Source organism: Punctularia strigosozonata (assembly GCF_000264995.1).
Source record: "Punctularia strigosozonata HHB-11173 SS5 unplaced genomic scaffold PUNSTscaffold_18, whole genome shotgun sequence".
NCBI lineage: Eukaryota > Fungi > Basidiomycota > Agaricomycetes > Corticiales > Punctulariaceae > Punctularia > Punctularia strigosozonata.
The window spans coordinates 517,299-544,811 of NW_006767450.1; the positions used below are offsets into that span (position 1 = coordinate 517,299).

The window sequence follows — 27,513 nt, forward strand, 5'->3', positions numbered from 1 at the left end:
GCCCCCCCCCCCCCCCCCCCCCTTCCCGTATCGACAACGGCACGAGCTGACCCGCGTTATACCTAGTTCTGCTGCGCACTGGAGGACCTGTGGGACGTCTTATGAGTCCTCTTTCGTCCCGGCCGCGCCCCTGCTGCTGCTGCTGCTGTCGCTGTCGTTAGGTATATCTGAGATTTAGGTTTTCTGCTGTGACTTGTGCTCTCCCGCCCCTGGTTTCTGTTTTTCCTTTCTTTCTGCCGACTGCTGTAGTGTTATCTCTTGCCCTTGCGACTCCCTTCCCACATTCGGAACGGCATCAACTGCACATCCTCCCTCCCCTTGTATTTTTACGTATTCCTAGCGTACCACTACCTACCACCTACCAACCCCCCTACGTACCACCACGAATCGAAAAAGCCCCCCCACGACGCAACCGCGACTCAACTCGCGGGCATCAGGGGGTGGCATTACTCTCGTCTACACATGCGTCGTGCGATCTTCTCAAAGGGTTTTTTACGTACGAAAAACTGTATGAATCAGGGGGGGAAAGCGGAAGATCACCATGATCGTTACAGCCAGGATTGGGTGGTAGACGGACTAAAGATACGCGTGGCGCGATGACTTCAAGTGTATGCAGGCATCTCGGAGTAACAACGTGATGCGCGCCTACACAGGGCCGTCAGCGCGCCCCGCTCAGGTCCAGCGCACCCATTGATCCTCCTATCACCTCCCTCCACGATCGCCCCTCCTTCCCTCCCCCCACTTGCATCCTCGACGACCCTCCGCTCAACGGCTGGCAATACAAAACACTAACTCGATCCTTTCCCAACTCCGCACCCGTCCTTTCACGCAGGGGCACGCTTTTTGCTCTGTAATAGATAGACACCTTCCCGCCCCCCGCGCTCGCCACGACCGATTATCGATAATGTCCGACCCGCGCCAGCTCCCGCCCGACGTGACGGACCCGAACTACAAGCCGCTGTCCGGGCGGATAGGCAACCTGACGGAGGCGCAGTACGAGGCGCTGGTGCAGTTCAAGAAGGAGCTCCAAGATGAGGGCGTGTTCGTGCCCGAGCGGATGGACGACGCTACGCTGCTGCGGTGAGTGTAGATCGCCGTTCTAATCGCCGTTTAATCGCGGCGTTTTTCCTTCCTTCATTCCTTTTTTTCCCTTTTTTGTTTTGTTTTTTTGGGTTACTGAAGGGGAACGGCGGGGAACCTGATCGCGTTTTTTTTTGTTCTTTGTTTTGCGTTCATCCCAGGTTTTTGAGGGCGAGGCAGTTCGACGTGCCCAATGCGAAGGCCATGCTCGTCAACGCGGAGAAGTGGAGAAGGGAGTTTGGCGTCGACGAGCTCGTCAAGTGAGTTTTTTGTTGAGAAGAGCGCCCGCTGCCGTGTGGGGGTTGGCCTCTCTCCCCCCGCCCCCTCTCCCCCCCTTGCATCGCATCCCGTGCCTGACGGACACGATCGACAGGACGTTCGACTTCAAGGAACAGGCACAGGTCGACAAGTACTACCCGCAGTATTATCACAAGATGGACAAGGTGCGCGGATCGGTCTCTCTCTCGCCTGCGCCGATCACAAAACGGCCCGACTGATCTGCGCGCAGGACGGCCGGCCGCTCTACGTGCAGCAGCTCGGCAAGCTCGACGTCAAGGCGCTCTACGCGATCACGACGCCGGAGCGGATGCTGCAGCGGCTCGTGTGCGAGTACGAAAAGTACCTGACCGAGCGGCTGCCCGCGTGCTCCAAGGCGGTCGGGCACCCGGTCGAGACGACGTGCACGATCATGGACCTCCAGAACGTCTCGCTCTCGTCCTTCTACCGCGTCAAGGACTACGTGAACGCGGCGTCGACCATCGGCCAGAACTACTACCCGGAGTGCATGGGCAAGTTCTTCATCATCAACGCCCCCTGGGGGTTCAGCACCGTCTGGGGGTTCATCAAGCCCTGGCTCGACCCCGTCACGGTGTCCAAGATCGATATACTCGGGAGCGGATACAAGGACAGGCTGCTCGCGCAGGTGCCGGCGGAGAATCTGCCGAAGGAGTTTGGAGGGCGGTGCCAGTGCGCGGGCGGCTGCTCGCTGAGCGACGCCGGCCCGTGGAACCCGCAATCGCAATGAGAGAGAGAGAGGGCGATCGGCCTCGTTCTGTACATCGGGTTGCTCCTCTTTTTTTGTTTTTCCTTTAGTATAGTGGCACAGAAAACAGGGCGCGCGATACCGCGTTTCGTACTTCATCCTTGCATGACGTCATAGCTTGGAGTCCCCCTACATACTCCAGAGGTTGCAGCCTGAGCGCAAAAGGGGCTCACGCGAACAAGGCCCTCAATATTTCCCATTCACCTACCTACCATGAGCTCTAGCTTACCCCGTTCAGGCCCGCTGGTGTCCGAGACGCCCACATACACCGCGCGGGCGGAAGACGACCTCGAGAACCCGAACGCCAACCTCGGGTACCGCGACCCGGACCCGTCCTCGACGCTGCACCCCGCCGCGCCGCGCGTGGGCGTGAACCCGGACGGGAACGAGACGTTCGCGAGCCACGACGGCGGCGATCCGCTGGACGCCGACCTCGACGCGGACGACGTGCACCGCGCGGGCGGGGTGGACACCGATAACTTCGCCCCGGTGGGCGCGGACAGCACCGAATACGAGGAATATTCGCGGGAGACGCATCCGGAGGACGACGACGAGCGGTTCGGGGAGGAGCTGGACGACGAGCTGGGCGGGACGGGGGTAGGGCTGTCGGGCGAAGAACCGGCGGTGGTAGCGGACTACGACGAGCCCGTGGATACGACACAGACGGACGCGATACTCGAGCTATGAAAACCGAATGAATTCCATCCGCATGGCGGTTTCACCACAGAGTTGGTCATTCTGCGCACGCCGTGCGCCGTGTTGGGACCGTCAAACGTCCAGAGTGAGAAAGGATTAGTCGTAAGAGGATATACATGAGAGCTCGCAGAACCTCTACTTCTCCTCCTGCCTTTGCTGATCTTCTTGCTCCTGCTGCAAGCTCATCTGGATCGCGCGCTCGATCTCCGCCGCCTCGTCCATGTCCTCGTCGTCGTCCTCACCCTCGCCTTCGCCCTCCATGTCGGCATCACCTTCCTGCTGTGACATTGCGAGAGCCTGTGCGGCGAACCTCGTCAATATAATCTGTCAGCCACGTTAAAATAAGGGTGAACACACTTTCTGCAGCATCGCCTCTTCCTCGTCGTCCGTCGGGTCTGCCGGTGCGGCGGTGGTGGCTGAAGCTGCGGCGGCAGGCGCTGGCGATGCTGCAGCGGCGGGTGCCGAAGGTGCGGATGCTTGTGCGGCAGCCTCGCGCGCTTGATGCTCTTCCATAGACATTCGTAACGCCTGAATAGCACGCGAATCATTAACGTTGCGCGTACAGAAGGGCGTCATTATGAAAGGATCAACCCACCATGGCCAGCTCGGGATCCAAACTGGGGTCCACGCCGAACTCGAAGTTCTCGCCGCCGCCGGTCGCTCCGGATGGGCCAGCGGCACCTTCCCGGAGCTCGGGCGGGATGCCCGCGCCCGCGTCTTCCGCCAGGATGGGTGACCGGAGGACCATCTCCGACAGCAAGTTGGCGCTCGGCGGTGCCGAGACGAAGTGTCTAAAACGTCCGGATCTGGTCACCTTCTGGATGCCATCGGGATGATCCGATACGAAAGAAAAAGATGGCCCGGCCCCCACCACTCACGAGTTGTCGCCGCTGTTCGCGGCGTCCACGAACGCCTTGAGCACGCCGCCGCCTTCGCCTTCCTCGATCCCGTCCCCGAACGCGACGACGTCGACCGCGACGTTGTTCTTCTTCAGCTTCTTCGCGAGCCGGACCATCGCGCGCTCGTCCGCGCCCTGGCCGACGAGCGGCGAGCCGACGAAGACGATGATCCGCTGCCGCAGGTTCTTGTTCTGCCGGTGCTTGAGCGCGAGCTGGGCGATCGAGATCGCGGTCGGGATGTCGGCGTCGCCGTAGATCTTGGCGCCGGCGGCGTGCGTCGCCGAGAGGATCTGGCCGAGGTCTTTGGTGTGCGTGACGAGCACTTCTGGTCTGTTTACCGCCGTTGCGGTCAGCTCTGTGCGTGCCGTGCCGTACGAGGAGTATAGCGTAGGTGGGCTGGGGCGCTCACCCTTTCCCGGCCATGGTCATCACGCCGACGGTGTTCTCCGGGTTGGAGTCGATCTTGGTCTGGAAGACGGTGGTGACCGCGTCCGACTGGGCCTCGTACCGGGAAGGCTGGTAGTCGCCGTTCCGCATGTACTCCGAGTTGTCGATGATCATCATCGTCGCTTCTAACGGCATATTGTCCGTCCCTCCTTCGTCCCGGTTTTATCGTCAAGTCAATAAAGATCGCCCCGAGGAATGGCAACGAAGCTCCAAGAACTGGCCGTTCAGCAGAAAGTGGCGGAGAAACGCGTACGCGTCCAAAGCAGCGAGGTAATGGTGGCTGTGCTGTTAGACGACCCCTTTCATACGGGGGGAGAGAGGACCCCCGATACATTCCGGTTGTCGCTCGTCTTCGCCGACGCTGTTCCCCGACACCCCGACTCAGGCCGCAAGTCATGGCCGCCTCTACCACCGCCTCACAAACCGAGCTCAAAGCCGCACGTACGCCAATTGCCTGGCGGGATCAGTGCTCCGCGTATGTTATCCAGCACCACTCTGAGCTCTGGATGGTAACAACTCACGGAACCTTTATGCGGTATATGCAGGCTCTTGCTCCCATTGAACGTGTGCAGGAAGCAGACCAACTACATGCCGTGGCACTGTGAGGACGAGAGGCACGTATACGAGAAGTGAGTGTTCGCGGTGCTATATCGTATGCACAGAGGTTGACTTTCAATGCTATGGCGATAGATGCCAATACGACGAGTGAGCTTTCATAGCTGCTTAATCACCCGAATGCGTCGTTTGATGCTTTTCTCGTCAGCTACGTCCGACGCATGAAGGAGCTATCCAAGCGGAAACGTGCAGCGGCGCACGCAGACGAGTAGACGCTGGCTGCGGCCATTGCCGTATACGGTGTAACCAGCCTTTTGTCCTAGATGCATAAACCACTTTTTTCTGGCATTGGTCTCATATGCGATTTGCTTCTCAGTCTTCTTCAAGGACTGCCCCTACCGACCGTCCTGCCCAAGCCTCGATCACTGGGAGCTATTACGACGCGTCCTTGATGAACCTCTGAAGCATGCATCTCGCGCTACTCACACTTCTTTTCGCCACCCAATCACTTGCTTGTGATTACGAGCGGGCTTCGCTGAACGCCTCTCCGAGCTTTTACTGCCGTAATGCTGGCATCAGCGTGTCCAGACCGACGACTCATCCGTCGTCCGCAGTATTAGACTACTGCTGAGCCGCAGCCGGTTGTGTATATACTGACGAGCCCGGAGACAACGACGACTCTGAGCTTTAGCTTCGACGATGGGCCATTCTCAACCTGGCGTCCGCCTAGCAACACTTGCAGACCTCGACGAGCTCGTCGAGTCCGCGTCCCGCGCCTTCCTCGAGAACCCGCTACACCACTACTGCGCCAACGCACGCGTTGTGAGTTCACGTCCCCTTCAATTTTTTTTGTTTTTTGGCCGATGGTGGGCTTAATACTGATGCGTCTATCTTTTAATTCAGCCCATGACCGACCCATCTTTGACAAAAGACAGGCGGAACAACACCCGCTTCCTCCGCTTCGTCATGAAGTCCACCTTCCTCTACGAACACCGCAACACCGTCGTCGTGCTCCCGCAAGACGACCGCTCGCCAGGGAAGATCGTGGCCTGCACGCTCTGGCTCGCCCCGAACTCGCGCCTGGACCTGTGGAAGATCGTCGTGCTTCTCCGCGCGGGCGTGCTGGGCCCGATCAAAGCCTGGGGCCGGAAAGGGTTCGTCAGGCTGACGCAGGAGTTCGAGCCCGCGCGTCGGAGCGGGCGCAGAGGGAGGCGTTCAAGAAGAGGGGGCTGGGGAAGAAGGAGCCGAGAGAGGCGTGGTTTCTGCAGTTGGCCTGGACGGCCGGCTTGCGGGTTTTCGGACCCACCGAAATACCGTGCCCCGATGCTGAAAGGAGGGAACAGGGTACTTGTCAATGCTGATCAGTGACCAGCTTCTCGCGTTCGCGCCGCGGGAAGTGCATGCGTTGGACGCGAGCGGGCGGCATTCGAGGGACCGGTACGAACACCTTGGATTCGAGGTTGGTGACTCGTCCTGTCCCCTCGTGGATGCGTACTATGGTGGGGTCAGACGATGTCGGGGAAGCTCACATGCGATTTCTTGATTGGCAGGAAAACTGCCCCATGCGATTCGGGTTTGGGAAAGTCGATGAGGACGGCGTGGTCGTCAAGGATAAAGAGAGAGCCACCGGGTTCGTGAACAACAGCACGACTAAGGTGACTGCCCTATGTTCCTGTGTGCGTTCCTTGCATAGTGCTGACTTCTACGCATTCCAGTGGGTAGACTCGTAGAGTCCCCGTCATGATCGAGGACAAGCTTTACGTTAGGGGAGCTTCGCTCCTCCCCGATGGTAAATTAGTTCGGGAATACAGTTCAGCCGACGAAACAGAAGGCTCAACAGAAATTGTCGCTATCAACGAGCCGTGGCTCTCCCCTTGTAAAATATCCAGATGTTCAGGTATGAAGGAACATTCGTGGTGCCTTCAACACCGACTGTCAAGTCTCCAGTGCGTCGGCGTCGAGCCGTGAGCGTGTGATGGTATTGGCACCGGGCCGGGTCATGTCTACTATTTCTCCCTAGTTCGGTTCAATGCGACTCACCCGCAAACGACTTGCAGGGAGTTCTCCCGACGCGACGTCTATTAATAGAGTCCACTAAGTACCCATCGCTATTCATAGATCACCGACTGATCACTCACTTCACCAATCAGCCGAATGCAAATCACCCGCGTTGCAACCAATTCACCCACAAAACGATTGAGAAGTCGCCGTGGCAGCAGCACCTCGCATGCAAGGGACATTCATCCCAGACGTCTTATTCCCGCTGCTCACGCTGAATTCTTGCGGCATGACAGCTTTACTACACATTTTCACCGACTCACCGAGACCGAAGGTCGATGATCCGCCCGCAATCACCTGGCTGCGGACACGAAAGCAAGCAAATGGGGATAAAACGTATGCGGACCAGAGCTTCAGCCCAACCTGGATACCGCGATGGACCAAGCCAAACCGTACATCCGCCAAGCTACCCTCGCCGAGCTCGACGAGCTCACCGAAACGGCGTCCCGCGCCTTCCTGGACGACCCGATGCTTCACTACTGCGCCGATGCGCACGTCGTACGCTGCTCCCCTGGGTTATCCCCAACTGCCCGGGCCGTTCGCTGACCTAACACGCGCTCCCGTTACAGCCCATGAGTGATCCGGGGTCAGCGAAAGACAGGCGGGACCAAGCACGCTTCCTCCGCTTCCTCATCAAGTCTACCTTCCTCTGCAAGCACCGCAACACCGTCGTCGTTCTCCCTAGCACCACTCGAGGGGGAAAGGAGAAGATCGTCGCGGGCACGCTCTGGCTCCACCCCGGCTCGCGCCCCGACAACGCGATCGTGCTGCTGCGCGCCGGCTGCGTGGGCGCGATGAAAGCGTGGGGGAGGAAGGGTCTCGTCCGCCTCGCGCGCGAGTACGAGCCGGCGTCGGGGCGAGCGCAGGAGGAGGCGTTCAAGAAGAGGTTCAAGGGGGACGGGAAGAAGCTCCGTCCGCGAGACGCGTGGTTTTTGCAGTTGGCGTGGACGGATCCGGAGTATCAGGGGAGAGGCGAGGCTTTGCGCCTAGTACCCGATGGTTTCCGTTCGCTGACGAGAGCGTCTCCGTTGCCTGTAGGATATCTGTCGATGCTGATCCGGGACCAGTTCGCGTTTGCGCCCCGGGAGGTGCATGCGTTAGACGCCAGCGGGCCCAAATCCAGGGATCGGTACGAACACCTCGGGTTCGAGGTCTGTATGCTTGTCCTTCGCTCCCTGCGGCGGCTCAACGATCCTCACGTTCACGACCGTTTGTACGTCGTCTGTGTAGGAAAACTGCCCGTTGCGTTTTGGGGTAGGGAAGGTCGATGCGGATGGCGTGGTCGCGAAGGATAAGGAGAAGGCTAGGGGGCTCGTTCAGTTCAGTATGACCAAGGTAACTTGTTCGCTGCGGATCCGATCCACAGCGTATTCATATCTCTTCTAGTGGGTGGAAACTTCGCCGTAATCATACGTTGAGCGGGAAATAGGCTTTTTTACACCTGGGGGATTCACAGACGCTTCACCAGGAATACTCATCAGCTCCTCGTTACAACATACCAATCCCAGGCAGTTCAAGCAGGAGGCGAGTCAATGATATTAAGACGCGGCTGCGGATACAATGCGGTGATAATCCAGATTGTGATGCGTGTACAGTATTAGCTGCGCCTAATGTAACACGAACCAAGTGAATTCTGAATGGAATGAAAGTTGTGATCATATCATGACGGTAGAGAAGCCGGATGGGGTGGAGTCACTGGATGGATAGATGGATAGATGGGGGGAGTCTTTGATGAAGGTAGGTATCACGCTTATCCGATGACTGAGATTATGGAGGACGATGACCAGGTGCTCCTCAGCACGCTCTCGAAGGTGATCATTTCCGCCGCCGCGGCGCGCTCCTCCTCCGCCGCGATCTCTTGCGCGACGCGGCGGACGCACTCCTGTGCAGCGGTGGACCCCTCCTCTGCGCGGGCGCAAACGAATTGCCACTCCTCGTGGTCGAGGTCGACGTAGGAACGGCCTTCGAGCCGGTCGAGCGCGCGCCGGCGGTGGAAGAGGCGTTCTTCGGTGTCGAGGATAGTGATGGAGACGGTCTGGAATGCGACGGCGAGCCGGCGGCGGATCGGGTTCATGCGCGCGAGGGTGGAGGTGAGGGAGGTGTCGAGCTCGAGAGGGGTGGGCGAGCGTGCGGTGAAGGGAGCGGAGAGACCCGGCGGGGTGAAGTGGACCGTGACGGAGGAGGTGGAGGTAGATGCGACGAAGAGAGACATGATGGGTGAGTGGGTGTGAGTGGATGTAAGTGGATGGGTGCGAAGTGAGGTTATGGGGTTTGCGAGGATGGCAAGGTGCGACTGAGAGGAGGTGGGCTCGATGGAAGTAGTAGAACAAGGAAGTTCTGGTACGCTACAGTAAACGGTGCTTGGTTTTATACCCGAACGAGGTAGAATGGGGAACCCATGGCGCAGAACGCGGGACAGACGCGCGGTACAGCGGGACGGAAAAGTCAAGCGCGATCGTCGTGTCCGAGTAGTAGCAGCGGGATCATGTCGGAAAACGGGCAAGGTTCCGATTAACAGAGACGCTATAGTTATCCGGTTGGAGGTGCGCCTTGGTCAGATGTGGCGTATCCTTCCATGTTACGATGCTGGCGGAAGGCAACGGAGACGGCGGATGCGCTAGACGATCGACGAAACGGAAGCACAAGAAGCGGGAGAGGCGATGCGGCGGTAAAAGGGCTTCTCTCCCGCGCCCCGGGATTACCGTTTCGGGCGAGTGAATAGGGGCGGAAGGTAGGTTGACCTCCGATCATCACTACCGAAGTATGAGGAACGCGTGTGGTATGAATGGTGGGTATGGATTGCTCGAAGCTGCGATACATATGCATGTCGTGCTGCATTAGACGTGGTATGTGCTATGTAATATGCGATAAACGGAATGTTGTATACTAGCATACGCTCCTCTGAGCGGCTCTACGCTTGGGCGGCACGCGCCTTATTCCATGCATCAAACTCCTTCTCGAACTTCTTTACGATATCATCGACGGTCGTAGACTGACCAAAAGCTTCAACGAACTGGCCATCGGGATCCATGAGATAAATGAAAATCGAGTGATCGACGAGGTAATCGTCCGTGGGCTATATGCGTTGTCAACACATTCATTAGCTCCAGGACAGTTTGATGAAAACAATGAAAACATGCCTTGGCATCTTTCGGGGTGGAGAAGTACACACGATAGGATTTGCACGTCGCTTTGGTCGCGGCGTAGTCGCCCGAGAGGCCAGTGAAGCGCGGATGAAAGTCGGCGAGGTAACGCGCGATCTGTCCCGACGTATCGCGCGCGGGATCAACGGAGATGAAAACAGGGTGGAGGAGCGGTTCTCCGCCATGCTGTTTGTCTAGTGTCGTTTCGTAAGCGACGATTCGGGAAATAGGGAAAGTTGGGACGTACCAATCCGCTCTACGACATCGCCCATCTTGTCCATCTCAGCAGGGCAGATGTCTGGGCAGTTGGTGAAGCCAAAGTAGAGCAGCGTCCACTTCCCGAGCAAGTCTTTCTCGGTGAACGGCTGGCCGGTATGCGTGGTGAGCGAGAAGGGGCCGCCAACTTTCGCGCGGCCGTAGGACCTCTGTTCTAATTCTTCCTCTACATATACATTGTGTTAGTGATCCATTTATCGAAGATATAACGAATCGTTCAATGTACGCACGTTTCTTCTTTTGTAACTTTTCCTTCTCGGATTTGAAGTACCAAAAGAGTCCGATGCCTGTCGCGACGAAAATGGCGGCCGCTGTTGGCGTGAAAACCTAACGAAAGGCGCCCCATGTTAGCAATTCAAAGCTCTTGAGGCCATCACAAAGCTATCACGAACCCCAACGGCAGCCCTGTCCCGAGCTCCGGACGCGCTTTGCTGAACAGCGTCGATGTACTCAACCTCCGGCTCCGGCTCCCTCACCGGTTCTTTGGCCTTTTCTTTCTCCTCGGAGTACCACCTCCGCCCAAATTCCGCTCTCCTGCATGTTAAAGGTCCGCGAGGGCGTACTTTCGTCGTTGTGCTCGGCCCCGCCGAGTATTTGCGGGACGCGGCGGCGGCGACGCGACGGAGAGCAGAGGAGGGAAGCATCTTCGGCACCGCCACGCGCCGCTTGCTCATCCTTTCGCTTGCCCATCATCCCCAGTGCTCCTCCGCCTTATAGCCTCGGGCCGCATTACATTCTTTAGCCTGTGTTCTACGCGCTGGTCGACGAGCTTCAGAATATATACCCCTTCGCCATGAAGCTCCCCGTCAGCCTTATGAGGCTACCGCATACCCTGCTGGCCGCATCACTCGCGCTGGCCGTGGTCTCCTTGCCTGTCGAGTCGCAGGAGGTCCAGCTACAGGTGCTGACTCCGGATGACTTCAAAGATACTATAGCCAACGGCGTGTGGTACGGTTTTCTACGACCATCGAATGGGGGGTACGAGGCTGACTTCATGACAGGTTCATCGAGCACTTCTCGCCGTATTGCGGGCACTGCAGGCAGTTCGCGCCCACATGGTAGATTTGCCATCGTCAATTCCGGCCAGTCATGTGTGGACTGATGAAATCCTACAGGAAACAACTCGTGGACGAGATCGAGAAGACGCCTGACCCGGGCATCCACTTGGCTCAGGTCAACTGCGCGGTCAACGGAGGTCAGTCCCTCCTTCGGCTTACCGAGCACACCTCTTTTCTGCGCGCTCATGCTGAAACCATACACTCTGTCACAGACTTGTGCACCGCTAACGGAGTCAAGGGGTACCCCCAAATGAACCTCTATAAGAACGGCGAATTCATCGAGACATGGCACAAAGCGCGCAACTACGACGACCTCCTCGCCTACCTCCGCCAGCACGCCGAACCCTCGCACCCTCACACCCTGCCGCCCTACGACGCCGCCTCCGACGCCGACCTTGACGCCGACCTTCCCCCCGCCGGCGTCGACCCCAACCCTCACGGAGAAGTGCTCTCCCTCAACTCCAAGAACTTCTACGGGTACCTCAGCGAAGGCCCGCTCTTCGTCAAGTTCTTCGCCCCCTGGTGCGGCCACTGCAAGAAGCTCGCGCCGCACTGGACGAAGCTCGCCGAGGCCATGAAGCACCGCATGGCGATCGCCGAGGTCGACTGCGAGGCGGAGCCCAAGCTCTGCAAGCAGCAGGGCGTGACCGGATACCCGATGTTGTACTATTACGAGGGCGGAGAGAAGACGGAGTACGTCGGCGGAAGGAAGATCGGCCCGCTGCAGAGCTGGGCGGAGAAGGCCGCGGCCCCCAGCGTGCTGGAGATCACAACGACTGACGAGCTGGACACACGACTGAACGAGGACCCGGTGGTGTTCCTCGCCCTTCACTCAGGATCGGATAAGGCCTTGGTGGTATGTGTCTATTCTCTAGACTCTCAACAGCCATTCTCAAGTCAGCCTTCGCAGACCTCGTTGCAGCAAGCCGCCTCTTCGCTCCTCGGTAGCGCTCAGCTCCTCCTATCCTCTTCCCCAGATATATACACCCAGCTCTCCCTCCCCGCCTCCTCCCCCGTTCTCCTCGTGCTCAAAGACGGCGCCCTCGCGCCCACCGCCTCCCTCCCGCTCATCGCGCACCCTCCCCCGGCCGCGATCAAAGACTTCCTCACCAAGCACAAGCTCCCGACCGCGCTCGAGCTCACGCAAGAAACGTTCCAGAGCGTGATGAGCGCGCCGCACCGCCCGCTGGTCGTCCTCGCTGCCGTTGGCAAGGACGACGCGAACAAGGATGCATACACGAAGAGTATCAAAGAGCTCGCCCGGGCGTGGCTGGCGAAAGAGCAGGCTGAGCCCGGGAAGCGCGCGGTGGTGTTCACATGGATGGACGCGGATCGGTGGGCGAGCTGGTTGAAGAGCATGTATGGTATCCAGGTCGTACCGGGTGCGGAACCGCCGGTCGTCATCACTGACCATGCCGTACGTTGATCCGTCCGTGCCCTACGTTTACGCGACACGACTGACGACGGACTGCGATGCCTTGCAGGAATTGGTGTACTGGGACACCGACGCGCGCGGTGCCAAGATTGCGCTGTCGGAAGTTAGCCTCTTCTCCGCCATCGAGGGCGCGTTATCGGGAACGATCGCGTACAACTACTCGGAGAACATCATCGAGCGCTTTGCAAGGGTACGCTACATTTCCTTCCATCTTCACCTCCTGAGATGCTCAAATCTTGACCTCTATCAGCGGATGAACAAGTATCTCACGGCGCTCGAGAGCAACATCTTCGCACACCCCCTACGCACACTCACGATCTTTGTATTGTTCATGGGCGCCTTGTTCTACGCGCTAAAACGCTGGGTGTTCGACGACATCAGCGATCTGGACGCGGGCAGGTACAACCCCGAGCGCGAGAAGCAGGTCAAAAAGGCGGCGAATCGTCTAGACTGATCGCGTGGTTTTTCCTATCGACTTCTGCGGACATTCAGGAGAGAGGAGGGATGGCATTATTATTCTTGGTTCAAGGATAGCGTTTATTTGGGATTACTGATTGAACATGTATCGTGGTGCGCTCGACCATTACTATCACTATCTCCGGAACGACACCAGGTTTCGTGAAAACCGCGAACCGGGATATCTAGTGCGTCGACATCATATACCGAACACTGCCATGTGACGGCACTGCTTGCGTATCCATGTTGATGAGGTCGCCTGGAGCGCACTCGTGAAAGCCCTCGCCCGCACCCAAACGCTGATAGCACCGGGGTTGCCATTCATCGCCCGGTGGGGCTATTCGCGGTATCGCAAACATCGGGTACCCGCTCGCACGTCATATCCTTATCGCATCCAGCATGCCCTTCGAAAAATCCAATCGCCTGCATCTCCAAACTGGCAAACGTCGGGATCAGAGCCAAGGCGGCCTCCGTCGGAAAGACCCCATGGAAAGGTCTTGGCCTTGGTATGAGTCCAGCATGAAACCTTGACCCGGGTGATTATGAAGACGCAAGTGAGTGACAGCGTCGATATGATTGGTATCGAGCGAGCGGCCAGGGAGATTCAGCCTGAACTTTAATGTGAGGTGAAGCTTTTCCTATTTTGTTTAATTTTCTCCGTAATGAATGTTCGACACGCTCCTTGGATGTTTCGGCGGAGCATGCAGAGGAGCTGACTCTCGTTCTGCAGTCCTTCGCACGTCTCCTAAGGGAGCCTACTATCTTGCATGGCCCAGGCCTACAGTGGAGACGCCGGTGATATTCTGGTGAAAATCCTCCATTTGGGAGACAACATAACATACAAAGGAATGGATCGATCTGTAACTCTGCAAAATACAAATGATGATGGGATCCGCCCTAGATTCGCCGTCACGTCAAGACAACCCGTTTTGAATATAGGAATCCGTCGTGCCACTTGATTACGAGTTGGATATTTGCGGATGGAGACATCGTCATACCTTGTTTCGGATGGGGCTCCTGCACCGAATTTCTTCAGCAATCGAAGACTCGGGGAACGGCCCAGTCCTGGAGTTCCAGCTCGCGCGTGAAAGCGCGGGCGCGATCCCAGATGCTCTCGCCTCCGAACACTTCTCGTTCCCAATCGTCACGGAGCGATGCCGTCCGCATCACCGCAAACGTCGGGTACCCACGGGCACGTTGCTTCCCCACTCCCCCAAGACACATTTCTCCATAGACGCGCAAGAATTCGTGGTTCAGCTCGATCACGAACATCTTCAAGTGCTTGAACTCGCGCTGCGTGTCGCTCAGCAGTACGCAGACCACCACGTTCGGGTGATCGGTGCCGATGGATAGATGTGTAAGGTTTCGGTACTGGAGGAACTCCTCGCCGGGCTTGATGCCGGTGTAGCTATGAATCCGCAAGTGCGTGACGGTGTCGGTGGTCGTGCCATCGGACTCGTAGAAGTTGAGGTTCAGAGGAACGTTCACCGTGAGCCCAAGTGCTTTGATTGAAGAGGGTCCTGAGCGGCCGGAGTCGGTTTGCGCAGATGCATCGGGGAAGCGCGATGACAGGATCGCGAGCGCCTTGCGGATGTGAACCTCTTTAAGACGCCAAGTGCGATCGCGCGAGACGCGCGTCCAGCAGAGTGACTCCAAGTTGGGAAAGAGAAGGAGGAGTTTCGCGAGGAAATCCTGGTTCAGCTTGAGGTCGCGCAGGTGATACACCTCGCGAGACTCGCTCGGTGAACTCGCCTCGATCCATAGTTGACGGACGTGGCTAGCTCGCGATCTGGCGATGGCGGATCCCTGTCCGTCCTGCACAATCTCTTGGATCCAGCGTCTGATCATGTCGGCGCCTGCCTTGGAGTCTGTCGCCACGACAGCGTACAGGTGGCGTTGTGCGATCTGGGCCGTCCAGGATGCCACCAAGCAGAGGTTATAGGCCGTTCGGCGATCTATCGCGGAAGCGCGCTCGACGATATTGATTAACAGTTCAGTTGGTAGTAAGACTGGCATCTTCTTGTGTGTAGTCAGGTGCTGATATGAAGAACTTGTCGTTTCGTCGTTGTCGAGTGGCTCGAGTCTAAGACAAAGGAAGGATGGTTGTCTGAAAGTTCGCACGGACCTTGCACTGAGTCGAACTCTCCCACGATAGTGGGTGCACAACGGGCTTTCCTGTTTCTGGCACTGAGCAACCGACGATTGCTGGGAAGGACCCTCGCAATAGACGGCGGAAGGAGTAAAAGACGAAACATATCTGAAGATTAACCGAAGATGAGGCTACAAATCATCCTGTTTTGTCCTACGTGTAGAGCACATCTGGCCATGCAAGCCTCGCCAGTCGATATTATTCTTTCGCCGCTTCGGACGCCATCCCGGTCTCCACTGCGTTCGCCTGTCCTTCCACCGATGGCATTTCAAACCGCTTTTGGCCTTACATGCTGCCCCAGAACATATTTTCAGTTCCCGAGTGGTAGAGTCCATCCTCTCCATTCCAGCTGTTCCGTGTACACGCTGGCTCGCTCCCAGATGCTCTCGCCTCCATGAGCCTCGTTCTCCCAATCGATCTCTTGTATGCCTCTCCCTCGTATCACTATGAACAGCCTCTTGTCCTCTTGCCGCTCCTTGCGGACCAATTCGTGAAGAGTGATCCAATCATGGTTCCGTGCCTCTCCTGCCTCCAAGACAATCATCCGCAAACTCGCGTTCGCAGGTCCAGGTCTCGCTCTGTGCGGATACCATTTCAGCATGGCAGGACCGTCCTTCATGCTTTCGTGGGTGAACGATATGTGGGTCAGGTTGCGACACCGGTCCAGGACGCGGACAGTGCACATATATAAACGTGTACGGTGCCTCTCCCTTGCAGACGCGCAGGCAAGTGATCGCATCTAATGTTTTGCGTACGGTCCACCCTCTCGAAATCTTCATGCTGCCAAAAGTAGGCCGTTGCAAGATGAAGGTCTCCGGGCGCACGCGGTGGCGTCGGTTCGGGCAGAGATAGGAGCGACTGGCGCACGCTCCCCAAGTTCAGCTGGGTGCGGCGTCCCTCCACGTTGGTGGAGGCATCGTCTACTGGCCGCTGCCCGGTCCAGCCGATCGACTGCAGGTTGGGGAACAGTCGAAGCAATCTGTCGAGTATGGCGAGATCTAGATCGCTGGATACACCATCACCGCGCTCCGGGTGATCGCAGTGACCGTGTGCCCATAGTCGTCGGACATGATGAGCCCGCGCCATCGGCTTGTCATCCCGTGCCATCTCAGCGATCCATCCTTCGAAAAGTTCCGCGTCTCCCTTGCGGGTAGTCGAGAGCGCCGCGTAAAGGTGCTTCTCCGCGATTTGCTGCACCCAGGATGCGACGGGGCAAAGACTGCGGGATAAAGGAACTGCGATCCTTGTTTGCGGCGAATTCGTAGATGGGGATTCAGAGTTCATATGGAAGGCAGCTGGGCATTGCTAGAACGCGATGGGAAGTAGTGGCGAACGTGAGGAATGACCGCGTCAGTTTTATGTATACAGGTACCCCAAGAATTCGTACGGAAGACGAGGACTTATGCTATTATCCTGTTGCACCGCGTTGTTGATGTGGAAGATGAAGTGAAGCAAGGGGGGGTATTGTGCGCTATTGCGCGTGTAAGATCTAAGGCGTCAGACAACCGGCACGTTTTTCTCAAGCAGCTGCACTACATACGACGTCGACCATGGCAGAGACTCGAGCCCATGCGCTTTCGCCTGCACTTTATTTCAACCTATCAACTCGGATGGGAACTCGCGCACATGCAACGTGACAGTCGAGAAACGGGGAATGGGCAGAGCACTCGACGTGAAAATCGATGCTCGCTCGACGTTGCCGTCCTGACCCCTGGCAGAGCACATACTGTCAGGAATACCGCAGTCTCCGCCTGGAACTTCTTGCAGTCCAAGATACCGACAACAGGACATCAGAGGCCGTACGCAGGCCCTCTCGAGCATATGTCCTGGCTCCAGCGCCCTATGCCCACGCTCGAGAGAGCTGCGGACATCAACCCTATACCCAACCTCGCTCACGGGCCTGCAAACATAAAGCCGCGATCGGGACCGGCGGGGACCTGTACGAATCTGAAGCATGGCTACGAAGGCCGAGACGAACCTTGGGTGGACCGGACACGGACCTTGGCAGTACACCGTGCTGTCGGGCACGGCGCTTACAGACGAACTTCAGCGGCTCTCTGCGCCGACCTCAGTCGGCACGGCGGACGCAGTGACGTTCCAGCCCTCTCCGAAGTCGCACAGTCAAGATCGTTACGTGGTTCACGAGTGGGAGATTGGTGCGACGGGGCAACATTGGAAGTTTGCCGGGGTGTTCGACGGTGAGCTCTTCACCCTTGAATTCTCGCATCACGTCGTTACTCACGAGGCTCACTTCCTCTAGGCCACGGTGGCGAGGCAACTTCCGAGCATATCGTCGATGTCTTCCCGGATCTCGTCCGTCAGTCACTCGAGCAGCTGCTTTCCAACTCCCCCGAAGATGTCGTCCCAGCCGTCTCGGATTTGTTGGTGAAATCCATCCGTGACTTCGACGAGGGGCTCGCTCTGGACCTGTTCGGCATCTTTCCCGGTGGTTTGGAAGAAGCCACCGGGCTATCGGACGACGAGCTCAAGGCCCGCATGAGCGAAGGCGACAACCAGATCAAGTTCGAGAGGTGCATGTCCGGTACGACCGCGCTGATATCTTTGTTGGACCCCGCTGGGGCCAACCTTTGGGTGGCGAGCCTCGGAGACTGCAACGCCGGTACGTATAATCATTCTTCTGCGAGCGTGCACTTCCCTTACACGTAAACGCCCAGTCGTGGGCACCCAAACCGGTCCCGAGCAGTGGCAGCTGGACGTTACCGACGGCAACCACAACGGCAACAACTCCGAAGAGGCCGCTCGTGTCCGCCAGGAACATCCTGGAGAGGACGAGTGCGTGATGGAGACGCCGTGGGGTACCCGAGTCCTGGGTGCCATCGCCATCACCCGAGGTACGGGATGTTCCATTAGCCAATTACGAAGGTGGGACTGACCTCTCGAACAGCGGCGGGCGACTATCATTTCAAGTTGCCCTTACCATGGATTGAAGTATCGCTCCGTGTCAAGGAGATCAAGTTCAGCTACACGAGTTTAGATGCTTGGAAGGCGCGCATCCGGACTCCGCCGTACCTGTCGAACGTTGCGGGCATCCGTCACATCAAGCTCGACCCGCTGCAGGACGGTCACAAGCGGTTCCTGATCATGAGCTCGGACGGGCTATACGATTTACGACCGGAGGAGGACATGGAGTCGCCAGTGACAAAATATGCGCTGGGATGGCTCAAGGCCGCCGCGAAAGCGCAGGACGCGGGAGGGAACCTTGCGATGGAGGTGTTACGTCAGGGCCTCGGCGGCGAGGACGAGGCGAAGGTGTCCGCAATGCTGACGCTCGAAAGTGAGGGCCGGTGGACGGACGATATCACGGTCATCGTCAAGCCCCTATAGGCAAGCGCGTTTATCTGTATATAAGATATGTATCTAGGCTACGTGTCTAGCAAATATTTATTTGCGCGCTTTGAATCCAATGCAGGGTGATTCCCCTCTTCACACTACACAGGCTGTACAGTCCGAGCCATCGAAAGCGAGTACTCGTACGCCATCAGAAGAAGTCAAATTCAAACTGTGGCAACAACTATTCTCAATACCTGATTCTCAAGTATCATCAAAGTTTTGGACACTCACGCACGGGTTGGGATCGTCTGGCATTTTGCCTCCCATCAAGAAGCCGATGATTTGCGCCTTTTTCACGCCCCTGCCCTCCGCCCCTCTAGTACCATCACCCCAGCAAGAAATGGGTTCGATTGTCTCCCTCCCTTCGCAGGGTCGTTTCCGGACTTGCGCAGGCAGTATTCCTCGTATGTCCAACCCAGCATGTCGCGCATCGTCCCGTTGAAGAAAGGACCCATCTTCTCGATCTCCTTGGCTTCCGCGCGCATGCACATCTCCGACACAGTAGCTGGTGGAAGTTTCGGTCCGAACGGGTTAGGGATGTGATCGTGACTCGATTCCACCATGCGCTGCAATCGCGGATATTCAATCGGGTCGTTCCACCAGCCGTCGAGGCGGAGGTACTCTTCCTCGTGCGAGTAGGGGCAGAAGTCGTCCGGGCGGTGGCATTTGTCGAGGAGGTAGGCGAGACAGATGTTGCGGCCACTATAAGACGTAGAAAGGGCGCACGTCAGCTGAAAATATCCAGAGAGACAGGACTTCAATATATCCACTGCAGTATTGGCCCAACTCAACGTATCCTTTCTATCAGATTTTGAGGTTTGTCTAAGGCAGGATTCCATGTGTACGGAAGCCCGTCGAGAGCTCGCGGTAGTCCGTGACATGCTCGACAGCGGCGACTATGATGACGAGGACGAGGAAGATATCGTCTCTGAAGACGAAAAACCCTTCTGGTTCCGTGACATTGGATGCCCGTCCGACTCCGAAGATTTCAAGCGCGAAGGAAATGGGCTGCAGTGCCACGACTACAACCGCGATGGCTGTAAGAGAGGACCGCGAAGTTGTCCGTACAAGCATGGGCCGGATCATCGGAGTATCCGCGACGATCTGTACGCTTCTTTCCGTCCACCACGACAAAGCGTACGAACCATGCATGGCGGCCCTGATAAGTCCTATACCCTTTCGAGCGAGACCTCGGCGGTACCGGGATTTCAAAAGTCTTTTGTCATACTCCAACGCCCGGCCGGCGCATTGCGCTGCTGCATGATAGCTGCGGGTCACGAAAGCGTCGAATGAGCTGACACAAAATCAACATCATGATAGCAAACTCTCGTCACGTAATCATTTCTTTTGAGAAAGGCTGCCGCCAGATTACTCAAGTACCGAGGGCGTGGTCCATCCACCTGCGCTGCGTGGAAGTACGCCTCTATTGCTTTGTGCCATTCCCCCTTTCTGAAGAACGCGTTACCCTACAGGAGCCAATCTTGGATGTGAGTTCACCCGACCCCCGTATGTTCTGAAGGGTCTGTCATGTTACTCGCCTTATCCTTGAAATTCTCGCCTTCTGTATTCTGTTCTTTCTGCATCGCACGCCGCTTTTCTGCACGCGCCGCGACTTCCGCCTCTCTGGAACGCTTCCACCTCGGATCGTCCACTGCGTTTGGAAATTCCGGTTCTCGAAGGCTGCAGAGAGCAAGGATGACTGGCGTTGTCTGGGGTGTGCCGTGCAGGCTGCCTACGTAGCCAACGTGTCCCTTTCCAGAAGCGGAGAATGCGACCGACGCGTGGTAGTTGAGTACAGATGAGTCCTCTTCGTTCCTGTATCCGTAAACAACGTGCCAGGGGGGGCGAGGCCTGGGCCAGAGATCTGCAATGCATGCACGTCGTACTCGATTGCGAGCTCCTGCTTCGACACGTTCAGTACTTCCAGGCGCGTTAGCCTGTGCTTGGCCTTGCGGTAAGCGTCCGCCCTCCAGTTGAGTCCCCACACTTGGAGGAAAAGAGTGTTCATGTCCTTGGCATGTATTTCGGCCGCGAAGTCGCAGGCGTAGACGACGGTGCCGCCGCCGTCTTTCACGTAGCGCTTGAGCGCTGCCGGCGTCTTGGAGTGCGACAGCTCCGCCATGGCGCCGTCGGCTACGACCACCGCGGCAATTGCTTGCGGATTGCTGAGGCGCGTGATCGCCTCGGCGTCGGTGCGGACTTCGACGAGTGAGCACCGCTCGTCTAGCGCAGACAGCAGGTGGGCATATTGTTCGTAAAAGCCTGGCCGACTTGCGAGGCGAATGAGGAGAACGGTCGGTTTTGAGCGAGTCGTCATGTCGTACGTATCTCATATTCTCGTACTGTCTGTCAGGCTTCGAAGGCGTCTGTTCTTCGCAATTAACGTCGTATTTGGCCTATCCAACGACTCAAGGTCCTAGAGATATCTCTTAATTCTTGAATATAAGTATGAATGAGAGTGCAAAAACGTACGGAACATCGCATGGTGCAGTCTCTCCAACGCCTGTTTGCCCCTATCCATCCTGGTCATGAATAAGTTTGGCTCGTGACGCGTTCCAAGCGCGGCGACATCGTCATCGGCTAAACTGAAACGCTTGTTTGGGCGCTAAAATCGGTATCCTACGGACGTACGCAAATATGTGTTGTGAGGAAACATGACAAAACACGTTTTGCGGCGCTCAAGCCTCCCTCTGAGCTTACAGTGTCTCACTAAAGTTACTCCTCACAATGCGTAGCCGAAGGCAAACCCGCTTCGCTTCGCAAACCACATCGAACGAACAAGGAATGTAGGCGAACATTGCCGACAAAAACCTCGCAGAGCGTCTAGCATCAGAAGTCCCATCGGCTGACCCGCCAGTCTTCGGCCTCCTGGGCCAGCTCCTCGATGATCTCCAGGATGATCGACGGGTATGCTGTCATACCCTTCTCCTGTCCGCCTTCCCTCTCCTCCACTGTACCTGGTGCTTCTTCAAGATCTTCGGCCGGGGAACTAGGGCGCGAACCGTGCACTGCCAACGCTGGCAGGCTGTCCTGCGTCTGCGTACCCTCCGCCGCCGCAGCCACAGCCTGACACCGGAGGTGGCCACGCGAGTCAAACGGCGGCGGGTCGTCGTCGAGCATGAGCTGGCCAATGAGCACCCCAACGCTCTCGCGCTTCCGGACCGACCCCGCCCGTCGACGACGCGCGGCGCCTTCGTCGTCTTCTTCTTGCTCTTCAGGTACGGGATCCAGCGTCGCGCGGCGCGGGGTCGCCGGCGGCGAGCCATACATGACCGTGCTCGAGAGCCCCGGGGCGGAGAAGTGCTTCGCGCGCCTCGCTGCTGTCGCCCGCACCGCGCCCTCCGCATCTGCACGGTCATGGCCACGGTCCGGCTCGACCGCATCCGGGCCGCCGCGGCTCCCGGCACTGCGCCGCATGGCGACCAGCGTCCTGGTCCGGCGCGGCGTCTGCCCCTGCCCCTGCCCCTGCTCCTTCTCGTCCTCCGCCGGCGTTTCCGCACCGTCGCTCCCAGCCACCTCCGCCTCTCCCTCGCCGTCCACTTCGGCGACGGGGGGAAGCCGGACCGAGAACGTGAGTGGCGACGAGGCGGAGATCGAGTCCGAGCTGCCGCAGACGCTGAGCGCGGACAAGGTGTAGCTGCTGTCGAACGCGTCCCACGGGCGCGCAAAGCAGGCTCGGGAGTCGGTCTGCCCGGCCAAGCCTGTATCGAACCGCGCAGATTCCTCCTCGTCCTCCTCCTCCTCCTTGGGTGGTATCAGAGCAGCGGCGCAACGCGGAGGTTCAGAGACAGGATCAGACGGTTCGATCGAGGCTTCCAGGTTAGGTTGACGAGCGTCGGTTTCCGGTAGCCGTACATCAACAGGGTCGGTCTCGAGGCCAACGTGAGTCCGGATCGCCGGTGCGAGGTCATCCAGGAGCAGCCAGAGGTCCAGAGGTAGATCATCCGTCCGAGGGGCCATATTACCACCCGGCGCAGCGAAGTTGGACTTGTTGGGCAAGAGCAGCCCGCGGGCATTGTTCGACGGCAGAGGACCGCAGCCGGGCTTGACTTTGGCCGTGGCGGGAGAAGGCAGAGATAGGGCGCACGAGTTCTCTTGCTGATCACCTCCGCGAGTGTTACTGTTAGTAGTAGTACGAAGAGGAGAAGCAGTGGCCGTGGACTGAGATATGCGAAACAGGTACGCGCGTCCTGGGGCTGGAGATACCGAGTGTATTTCTTCTTCGTCGTCAGCGTGGTCGTCATCGCGAGACAGAGAAAGAGCGCCCAGAATCGGCCCGAGATCGTCTAGATCCGCGTCCACTTCCACGCTCAGAGCATCCGAGAAACGTCGACCGAGAACCGGGCGGGGCGCGGGTGATCCTGGTCCTCTACTGAAGCGCAGATTCCGTTTCAGAGGCGACGGCGACTTGCGCACCAACGGTGATGCTGCGGAAGAGGTGGAGGAACCAGATTGAGTTCGGGAGAAGAGGGCGCTTGGGAGAGAGGAAGGAGATTGAGTTCGCTCTGCGATGTGAGGTAGGGGGCCTGAGTTGCCGACTGAAGAAACGGGGATATCGTCGTCTATGCCGCTGCCGTCGTTGCGAGCCCGATTGCCTGATGTCAAGGGTCCACGCGTGTGGGTCTTTTTGGGCGTCAGCAGTCGTCCTTGGACGAGGTCCATATAAAGAGGGTTTGAGTCGCGAGTCCAGCGTGCGGATTCTGACGCCGTTGTGGGCTGACGTTGCAGAAGAGCCATGGTTCGGTTGCAAAAACGTTGCGTGAGAGCTCCCCCGGGTAACAGGTCCGATAGAGAGTATATTTAGACAAAAAACGCGTTGAGTAGAATGGTATCTCTCGGTGAAAGATCAACGCAAGAAAGGAGGCGATAGGCTGAGATGTGAGACGAGCGGAACGCGAGGACACGATGGAGGTCAAGGGCAAAGACGGGTGCGCCGCGGTCCCAAACCGAGCGGGCACATACCACTGGACATTCACGTGCTCCTCAAGGGCTTTTCACTGACAGCGGCATTGCTCGCCGCCTTTCTGAGACCGACGGCGACACCGTCGTCAACGTCCACCGCCCACCAGACGATGGGCCCGCCGAGCACACCCGCAGCGGCACCGGACTCGCCGCGCGCGTCCGAGTCGCCGCCGCCCTCGGGGCTGCAGGGCGACCTCGAGCTCGAGCTGCTCGGGCTCGCGAACGCGCTCTACAACCTCGGCACGACGGTCATCAATGACCTCACGAAGGAGAAGGATAAACCCGGCGGGGGAAAGCAGGTCGGGCTTCGGGTGTACGCTTTCGTTTTCTCTTACTTTTGTTTTCTTCTCCCCTTCTCCCCGCCCCCACGGCTTTTGCTGAACGATTTTCGGTGCAGGAACGAGACGATCCAGCACCTGGCGACGCTGGACGACATGTCGCAGCACGTCCGGACGATGGTCCCCATGCAGGTGCTGGCCGACATCGACGCCTCGCGCAACCCGATGCACCTCACCCGCGAGCGGCTCGAGCGCGCCGCGACCGAGAACCAGTTCATGAACGGCAAGATCCAGGCGCTCGAGGTATGCGTGTGTTGGGCTGGGTTTCGCTCTCTCTGATCCCCATTGTCCCTCCCAATACGTATACCTTGGACTGACCCCATCATCTTCTTTCTCGGACAAGTCGTACCGGAGGACCCTGGACGAAGCCATCGCCCAAAGTTTTCCCGATCTGGCACCGTACCTCCAGCCCCCGTCAGATGGCTCTGCTCAGCACCCAAACTCTGAAGAACAGGGCACGGTGGCGCCGAACGGACTGGCGCTCACCAACCACACCGACGCGCAGCAGTCGGGCCCGATCTAGAACAATGGACGTATATACCATCGTGGCACCTCACCCGACGCCAACGCCAAGCTCAGTACCGTAAGTCGTACGGGAACAATATCATTCCCTGTGACTCAGCATCGAACGCAAACTTAGACCTTATTAGCTCCGTGGAAGCGTTTCGGAAACACGCGTTCTTGCCACTTCTTCTGTGCCTCTACCATCGCTCATCATGGCCCTCACGTCTGGGTCTCCCGCGCCATAGCGGGATAAATTCCGACCGGCCGCGATTCCCCAACTCAACATAAACGCGACCCCTCCCCACGGAGCCTATTGCAGAGCCTACGCTCCCAATCAGCGGCGATCAGCAGCCGTCGGCCGAGGCTATCTATGCTACCATATCGCATCTATACTTACATGAAGGATCAGAAGGGTGGAGGGGGGTTGTCGTAAGGGGTCATGGATGTCCCTGGGAGCATGCATGGCAATCATCGGATGGGTAACTGCCGCAGGGAGTGTCCAGCTCGCAGGGATAGGCGTAGAAGCCATTCGATGTTGGTCGGTCGTCATGCCAACCAGGCGTATTACTGTGCATTGCATCCAGGCGGAGAGAAGAAGATGATACAGTAATCGGGCGTGCGTCTCGCGTTAATTGATAGTAGTAGTATGTGTTCTCTTTGCCATTGTCAAAACGGTTCGATCCCATATGTTCGCGGAGAGTTGCGAGTGGCCTGCCATCAAGCGCGCGGCTGAAATCCATCCGGAGCTATTTACCATCGCGTCTCATATAGCTTTTTACCTTGATCCTCCTCCTTGCTCTTCTACCTGGCTCACCGTTTCGAGGTCGCTCGGGCAAACTTGGTCCCTCACTTGAACTCGTGATTTGTCCCTGTCTCATTACGACTCTGGAGTAAGACTCCCAGCGGCGAACGTAACTGCGCCATCTGTCGTAGCTGGGATCAATAACAAGAGCCAGCACCAACTCCGGATCAGCGCCGAAGCACCGGTCGTTTGCGCAGCCCCCATAACATCCGCACTTCCGGCCGACATCACCCCCGCGTTGCCTTCCTCCTACCCTTGCTTTTTTTGTTTTTTGTTTTCTGCGGCCACCACCACCTCAGTGGGGTAGAAGAAGATGTCGTACTTTCTCTACGGCTACAGCCAGCACAAGCCGGCGCGAGAGGGGAACGAGGTCGCGCGGACGCTGAAGACGATCGTAGATGGTGAGTGCCTCTGCCGATTGTATTGATTTGTTATTTCCGACGTTGAAGAAACCGATTGCGTGTTATCGATATACGACAGAACCGGCGTACGCGTTCGACGTCCAGACGCGCAAGGATCTCGTCGCCGTGATCTTGGAAGATGTCCGGTTGTGCGCACAAAACGATCCCCAAACGCGGCTGCTGCGAACCGGTACGTCTCTGTAGTTTCTCTCTGCTCCCCCGTGCACTGAACCTCTTACCCTTTCCCCTACCTTCTTCTATCGCGTCTGTCCTCTCTCCTGTCCGTTCACGATTGAATATGGATATATCACAAAACATCGGTTGGCACACCCAGACGCCGCGCTCGCCCTGCTCGCGATCAAGAACCTCGCCAAGATCCCCATCGGCGCAGGCGTGCTCATCACGGAGCCCAACCTGAAGACGCTCCTCGAAGCCTCGACCGCCTTCCCGGACGAGCCCGCGGCGCAAAACGAGGCGCTCCGGTGCATCGCCAACTCGCTCCTGCTGCACGAGTCTGCGCGGACGACGTTCGTCACCGACAATGTCCGCGGCGACGAACGCTGCGTCGAACTACTTGACGTACGCAACAATTCCCCCCCATCGCGTTCCCGCCTTTGTTTTCTTCAGCTGAATATATGCGGGATATATGCAGAAATCAGACGACCCGGAGCAGATCTTCCTCGCGAGCCGGATCCTCTTCCTCTGCACCGTCTCCTCCCTCGCCGCGGGCGACTTCATCAAGTCCCTCGTCGAGCAAGCGCGTGTCGTCGATGTCGTCGGTCCCAAGATCGACCTTCTCACCGCGGCCGTCGCCGCCGGAACCAAGATGGCCCGCGAGGCGCTCACCGATCTCATGAAGTTCGTCTTCAACCTGCTCGTGCACTACCCCAAGGCAAATATTACCTACCCTCTCTCTCTCTCTACACTACTCATTCACGTCGTACAGCTGACTGACGCGCCATGGGCGCCGATCAACCAGAACGCGCCAAAGCCGGACGACCACGCGAAGGTCATGGGCGAGTACTGGAGCGACCGCTTGGACGGGTACGTTTGCCAATCGCTTCAGTGATTGCAGCACCACCAGCTGAATCTCCGCCTAACAGCATCCTCGCCCCCCTCCTCCGCGCCTTCCACACGCTCCCCCCTCCGCCCGCCTCGCCCACGCCGCTCGCCGCCCCACTCACGCACATCATCCACGCCCTCATCTCCGTCCCCTTCACCCCCTCCCTCCTCCCAACATGGCACGCCCCCGCCCCCACCTCTCCCTCACCGCTCACCACCACCAAACTCGCCTCCGCCGCCGAGTCCTCCTCCTCCCGCTCCGGCTCGCCCACGAGCACCTCCAAACCTCCCGGCGCCTTCGACCGCGCCATGTCCGTCCTCTCCTCCGCCTCCCGCCGCTCCTTCTCCGGCATCCGCGGCTCCTCCCCCTCCCCCTCCTCCCCCTCCCCCTCTCCTCCCACCTCCTCGATCGACGTCCTCAAACGCGCCCAAGACCTCCTCGACGCCTCTTTCGCCCACTTCCTCCAAGGCACCTGCGACCCCGACGACGCCGCCGTGCGCGAGCGCGCCTCCGCCGCGGGCGACACGACGCTCGACGAGCTGCACGGCCCGCTCGTCGTGCTCCTCACCCGGCTCGCGCTCGCCGACGCCGCCTGGCGCAAACGCACGCTCGACTGGCTCGTCCCCGCAGACCTCGACCGCACCGGCCCACCGCTCGAGGCGCGCCCGACACTCCTCGGCCGTTGCCTGCGCCTGCTCGGATCCGTGCACCATCCCCGGCTAAAAGACGCCGTGGGCGAGCTCTTGTTCGCCGCCTGCGATGAAGACGGTGAGCCCTGTTCTTTCCTTCTTCCCTCCC

General features: G+C 58.3%; 12 protein-coding genes across 12 annotated transcripts in view; 7 read left to right on the forward strand and 5 right to left on the reverse strand.

The window, feature by feature from the left end:
• Positions 1 to 105, forward strand: part of PUNSTDRAFT_76504 (Nep1-domain-containing protein) — a gene marked incomplete at both ends in the record, with an annotated part of 1,703 nt that extends 1,598 nt beyond the window's left edge. The window contains one exon of the mRNA XM_007388452.1: positions 67 to 105. Within this exon, the coding sequence (XP_007388514.1) occupies positions 67 to 105 (39 nt within the window). The remainder of the gene's footprint in view (positions 1 to 66) is intronic.
• A 580-nt stretch (positions 106 to 685) lies between these two features.
• On the forward strand, positions 686 to 5,055 carry PUNSTDRAFT_128408 (uncharacterized protein). Its single transcript, XM_007388453.1, has 11 exons — positions 686 to 1,080; positions 1,242 to 1,340; positions 1,454 to 1,523; positions 1,589 to 2,046; positions 2,347 to 3,115; positions 3,176 to 3,346; positions 3,414 to 4,047; positions 4,127 to 4,639; positions 4,710 to 4,793; positions 4,855 to 4,869; positions 4,928 to 5,055. The coding sequence occupies exons 1-5, from the start codon at positions 905 to 907 to the stop codon at positions 2,807 to 2,809; spliced, it is 1,266 nt and encodes a 421-aa protein (XP_007388515.1). The 5' UTR covers positions 686 to 904; the 3' UTR covers positions 2,810 to 3,115; positions 3,176 to 3,346; positions 3,414 to 4,047; positions 4,127 to 4,639; positions 4,710 to 4,793; positions 4,855 to 4,869; positions 4,928 to 5,055.
• A 361-nt stretch (positions 5,056 to 5,416) lies between these two features.
• Positions 5,417 to 8,391, forward strand: PUNSTDRAFT_128410 (uncharacterized protein). The gene is made up of 8 exons (XM_007388454.1): positions 5,417 to 5,541; positions 5,623 to 6,374; positions 6,435 to 6,817; positions 6,870 to 7,275; positions 7,347 to 7,776; positions 7,816 to 7,928; positions 8,008 to 8,112; positions 8,164 to 8,391. Exons 4-8 carry the CDS (start codon positions 7,153 to 7,155, stop codon positions 8,182 to 8,184), a joined length of 792 nt encoding a protein of 263 aa, XP_007388516.1. The 5' UTR covers positions 5,417 to 5,541; positions 5,623 to 6,374; positions 6,435 to 6,817; positions 6,870 to 7,152; the 3' UTR covers positions 8,185 to 8,391.
• Positions 8,392 to 8,527: 136 nt separating this feature from the next.
• PUNSTDRAFT_47606 (uncharacterized protein) lies at positions 8,528 to 8,989 on the reverse strand (the record flags this gene model as incomplete). The annotated part of the gene is made up of 1 exon (XM_007388455.1): positions 8,528 to 8,989. One exon carries the CDS (start codon positions 8,987 to 8,989, stop codon positions 8,528 to 8,530), a length of 462 nt encoding a protein of 153 aa, XP_007388517.1.
• Positions 8,990 to 9,558: 569 nt separating this feature from the next.
• On the reverse strand, positions 9,559 to 10,870 carry PUNSTDRAFT_128411 (SCO1 protein; the record flags this gene model as incomplete). Its single annotated transcript, XM_007388456.1, has 5 exons — positions 9,559 to 9,853; positions 9,918 to 10,114; positions 10,168 to 10,362; positions 10,427 to 10,523; positions 10,589 to 10,870. 5 exons carry the CDS (start codon positions 10,868 to 10,870, stop codon positions 9,689 to 9,691), a joined length of 936 nt encoding a protein of 311 aa, XP_007388518.1. The 3' UTR covers positions 9,559 to 9,688.
• Positions 10,871 to 11,010: 140 nt separating this feature from the next.
• Positions 11,011 to 13,143, forward strand: PUNSTDRAFT_76518 (thioredoxin-like protein; the record flags this gene model as incomplete). The annotated part of the gene is made up of 7 exons (XM_007388457.1): positions 11,011 to 11,144; positions 11,198 to 11,254; positions 11,312 to 11,391; positions 11,467 to 12,110; positions 12,165 to 12,671; positions 12,739 to 12,879; positions 12,940 to 13,143. 7 exons carry the CDS (start codon positions 11,011 to 11,013, stop codon positions 13,141 to 13,143), a joined length of 1,767 nt encoding a protein of 588 aa, XP_007388519.1.
• Positions 13,144 to 14,177: 1,034 nt separating this feature from the next.
• Positions 14,178 to 16,578, reverse strand: PUNSTDRAFT_47609 (uncharacterized protein; the record flags this gene model as incomplete). The annotated part of the gene is made up of 3 exons (XM_007388458.1): positions 14,178 to 15,050; positions 15,271 to 15,332; positions 16,050 to 16,578. The coding sequence occupies 3 exons, from the start codon at positions 16,576 to 16,578 to the stop codon at positions 14,178 to 14,180; spliced, it is 1,464 nt and encodes a 487-aa protein (XP_007388520.1).
• Positions 16,579 to 17,144: 566 nt separating this feature from the next.
• PUNSTDRAFT_108514 (protein serine/threonine phosphatase 2C) lies at positions 17,145 to 18,639 on the forward strand (the record flags this gene model as incomplete). Its single annotated transcript, XM_007388459.1, has 4 exons — positions 17,145 to 17,492; positions 17,555 to 17,914; positions 17,970 to 18,146; positions 18,200 to 18,639. The coding sequence occupies exons 1-4, from the start codon at positions 17,249 to 17,251 to the stop codon at positions 18,637 to 18,639; spliced, it is 1,221 nt and encodes a 406-aa protein (XP_007388521.1). The 5' UTR covers positions 17,145 to 17,248.
• Positions 18,640 to 18,689: 50 nt separating this feature from the next.
• Positions 18,690 to 20,962, reverse strand: PUNSTDRAFT_146586 (uncharacterized protein; the record flags this gene model as incomplete). Its single annotated transcript, XM_007388460.1, has 4 exons — positions 18,690 to 18,814; positions 18,877 to 19,347; positions 20,143 to 20,460; positions 20,532 to 20,962. The coding sequence occupies 3 exons, from the start codon at positions 20,960 to 20,962 to the stop codon at positions 18,939 to 18,941; spliced, it is 1,158 nt and encodes a 385-aa protein (XP_007388522.1). The 3' UTR covers positions 18,690 to 18,814; positions 18,877 to 18,938.
• A 512-nt stretch (positions 20,963 to 21,474) lies between these two features.
• Positions 21,475 to 23,567, reverse strand: PUNSTDRAFT_146587 (uncharacterized protein; the record flags this gene model as incomplete). The annotated part of the gene is made up of 1 exon (XM_007388461.1): positions 21,475 to 23,567. The coding sequence occupies exon 1, from the start codon at positions 23,380 to 23,382 to the stop codon at positions 21,475 to 21,477; it is 1,908 nt and encodes a 635-aa protein (XP_007388523.1). The 5' UTR covers positions 23,383 to 23,567.
• A 174-nt stretch (positions 23,568 to 23,741) lies between these two features.
• Positions 23,742 to 24,357, forward strand: PUNSTDRAFT_31296 (uncharacterized protein; the record flags this gene model as incomplete). The annotated part of the gene is made up of 3 exons (XM_007388462.1): positions 23,742 to 23,920; positions 24,005 to 24,188; positions 24,289 to 24,357. Coding segments are annotated over 3 exons (432 nt in total), but the record flags the coding sequence as incomplete, so codon positions are not given.
• A 1,167-nt stretch (positions 24,358 to 25,524) lies between these two features.
• PUNSTDRAFT_108520 (uncharacterized protein) overlaps positions 25,525 to 27,513 on the forward strand; it is a gene marked incomplete at its 3' end in the record, with an annotated part of 3,002 nt that continues 1,013 nt past the window's right edge. The window contains exons 1-6 of the mRNA XM_007388463.1: positions 25,525 to 25,652; positions 25,732 to 25,842; positions 25,987 to 26,231; positions 26,305 to 26,544; positions 26,599 to 26,696; positions 26,756 to 27,483. Of these exons, the coding sequence (XP_007388525.1) occupies positions 25,565 to 25,652; positions 25,732 to 25,842; positions 25,987 to 26,231; positions 26,305 to 26,544; positions 26,599 to 26,696; positions 26,756 to 27,483 (1,510 nt within the window). The 5' untranslated portion in view covers positions 25,525 to 25,564. The remainder of the gene's footprint in view (positions 25,653 to 25,731; positions 25,843 to 25,986; positions 26,232 to 26,304; positions 26,545 to 26,598; positions 26,697 to 26,755; positions 27,484 to 27,513) is intronic.

Excerpts from the sequence above, each read along its gene's own strand:
- PUNSTDRAFT_128410 (XM_007388454.1), top strand. The coding sequence starts at position 7,153 with ATGGACCAAGCCAAACCGTACATCCGCCAAGCTACCCTCGCCGAGCTC. Across the intron at positions 7,929-8,007 it reads ACGAACACCTCGGGTTCGAG|GAAAACTGCCCGTTGCGTTT; the intron begins GTCTGTATGCTT and ends TCGTCTGTGTAG. Across the intron at positions 8,113-8,163 it reads TTCAGTTCAGTATGACCAAG|TGGGTGGAAACTTCGCCGTA; the intron begins GTAACTTGTTCG and ends TATCTCTTCTAG.
- PUNSTDRAFT_128408 (XM_007388453.1), top strand. The coding sequence starts at position 905 with ATGTCCGACCCGCGCCAGCTCCCGCCCGACGTGACGGACCCGAACTAC. Across the intron at positions 1,341-1,453 it reads GGCGTCGACGAGCTCGTCAA|GACGTTCGACTTCAAGGAAC; the intron begins GTGAGTTTTTTG and ends CACGATCGACAG. Across the intron at positions 1,524-1,588 it reads ATTATCACAAGATGGACAAG|GACGGCCGGCCGCTCTACGT; the intron begins GTGCGCGGATCG and ends ATCTGCGCGCAG.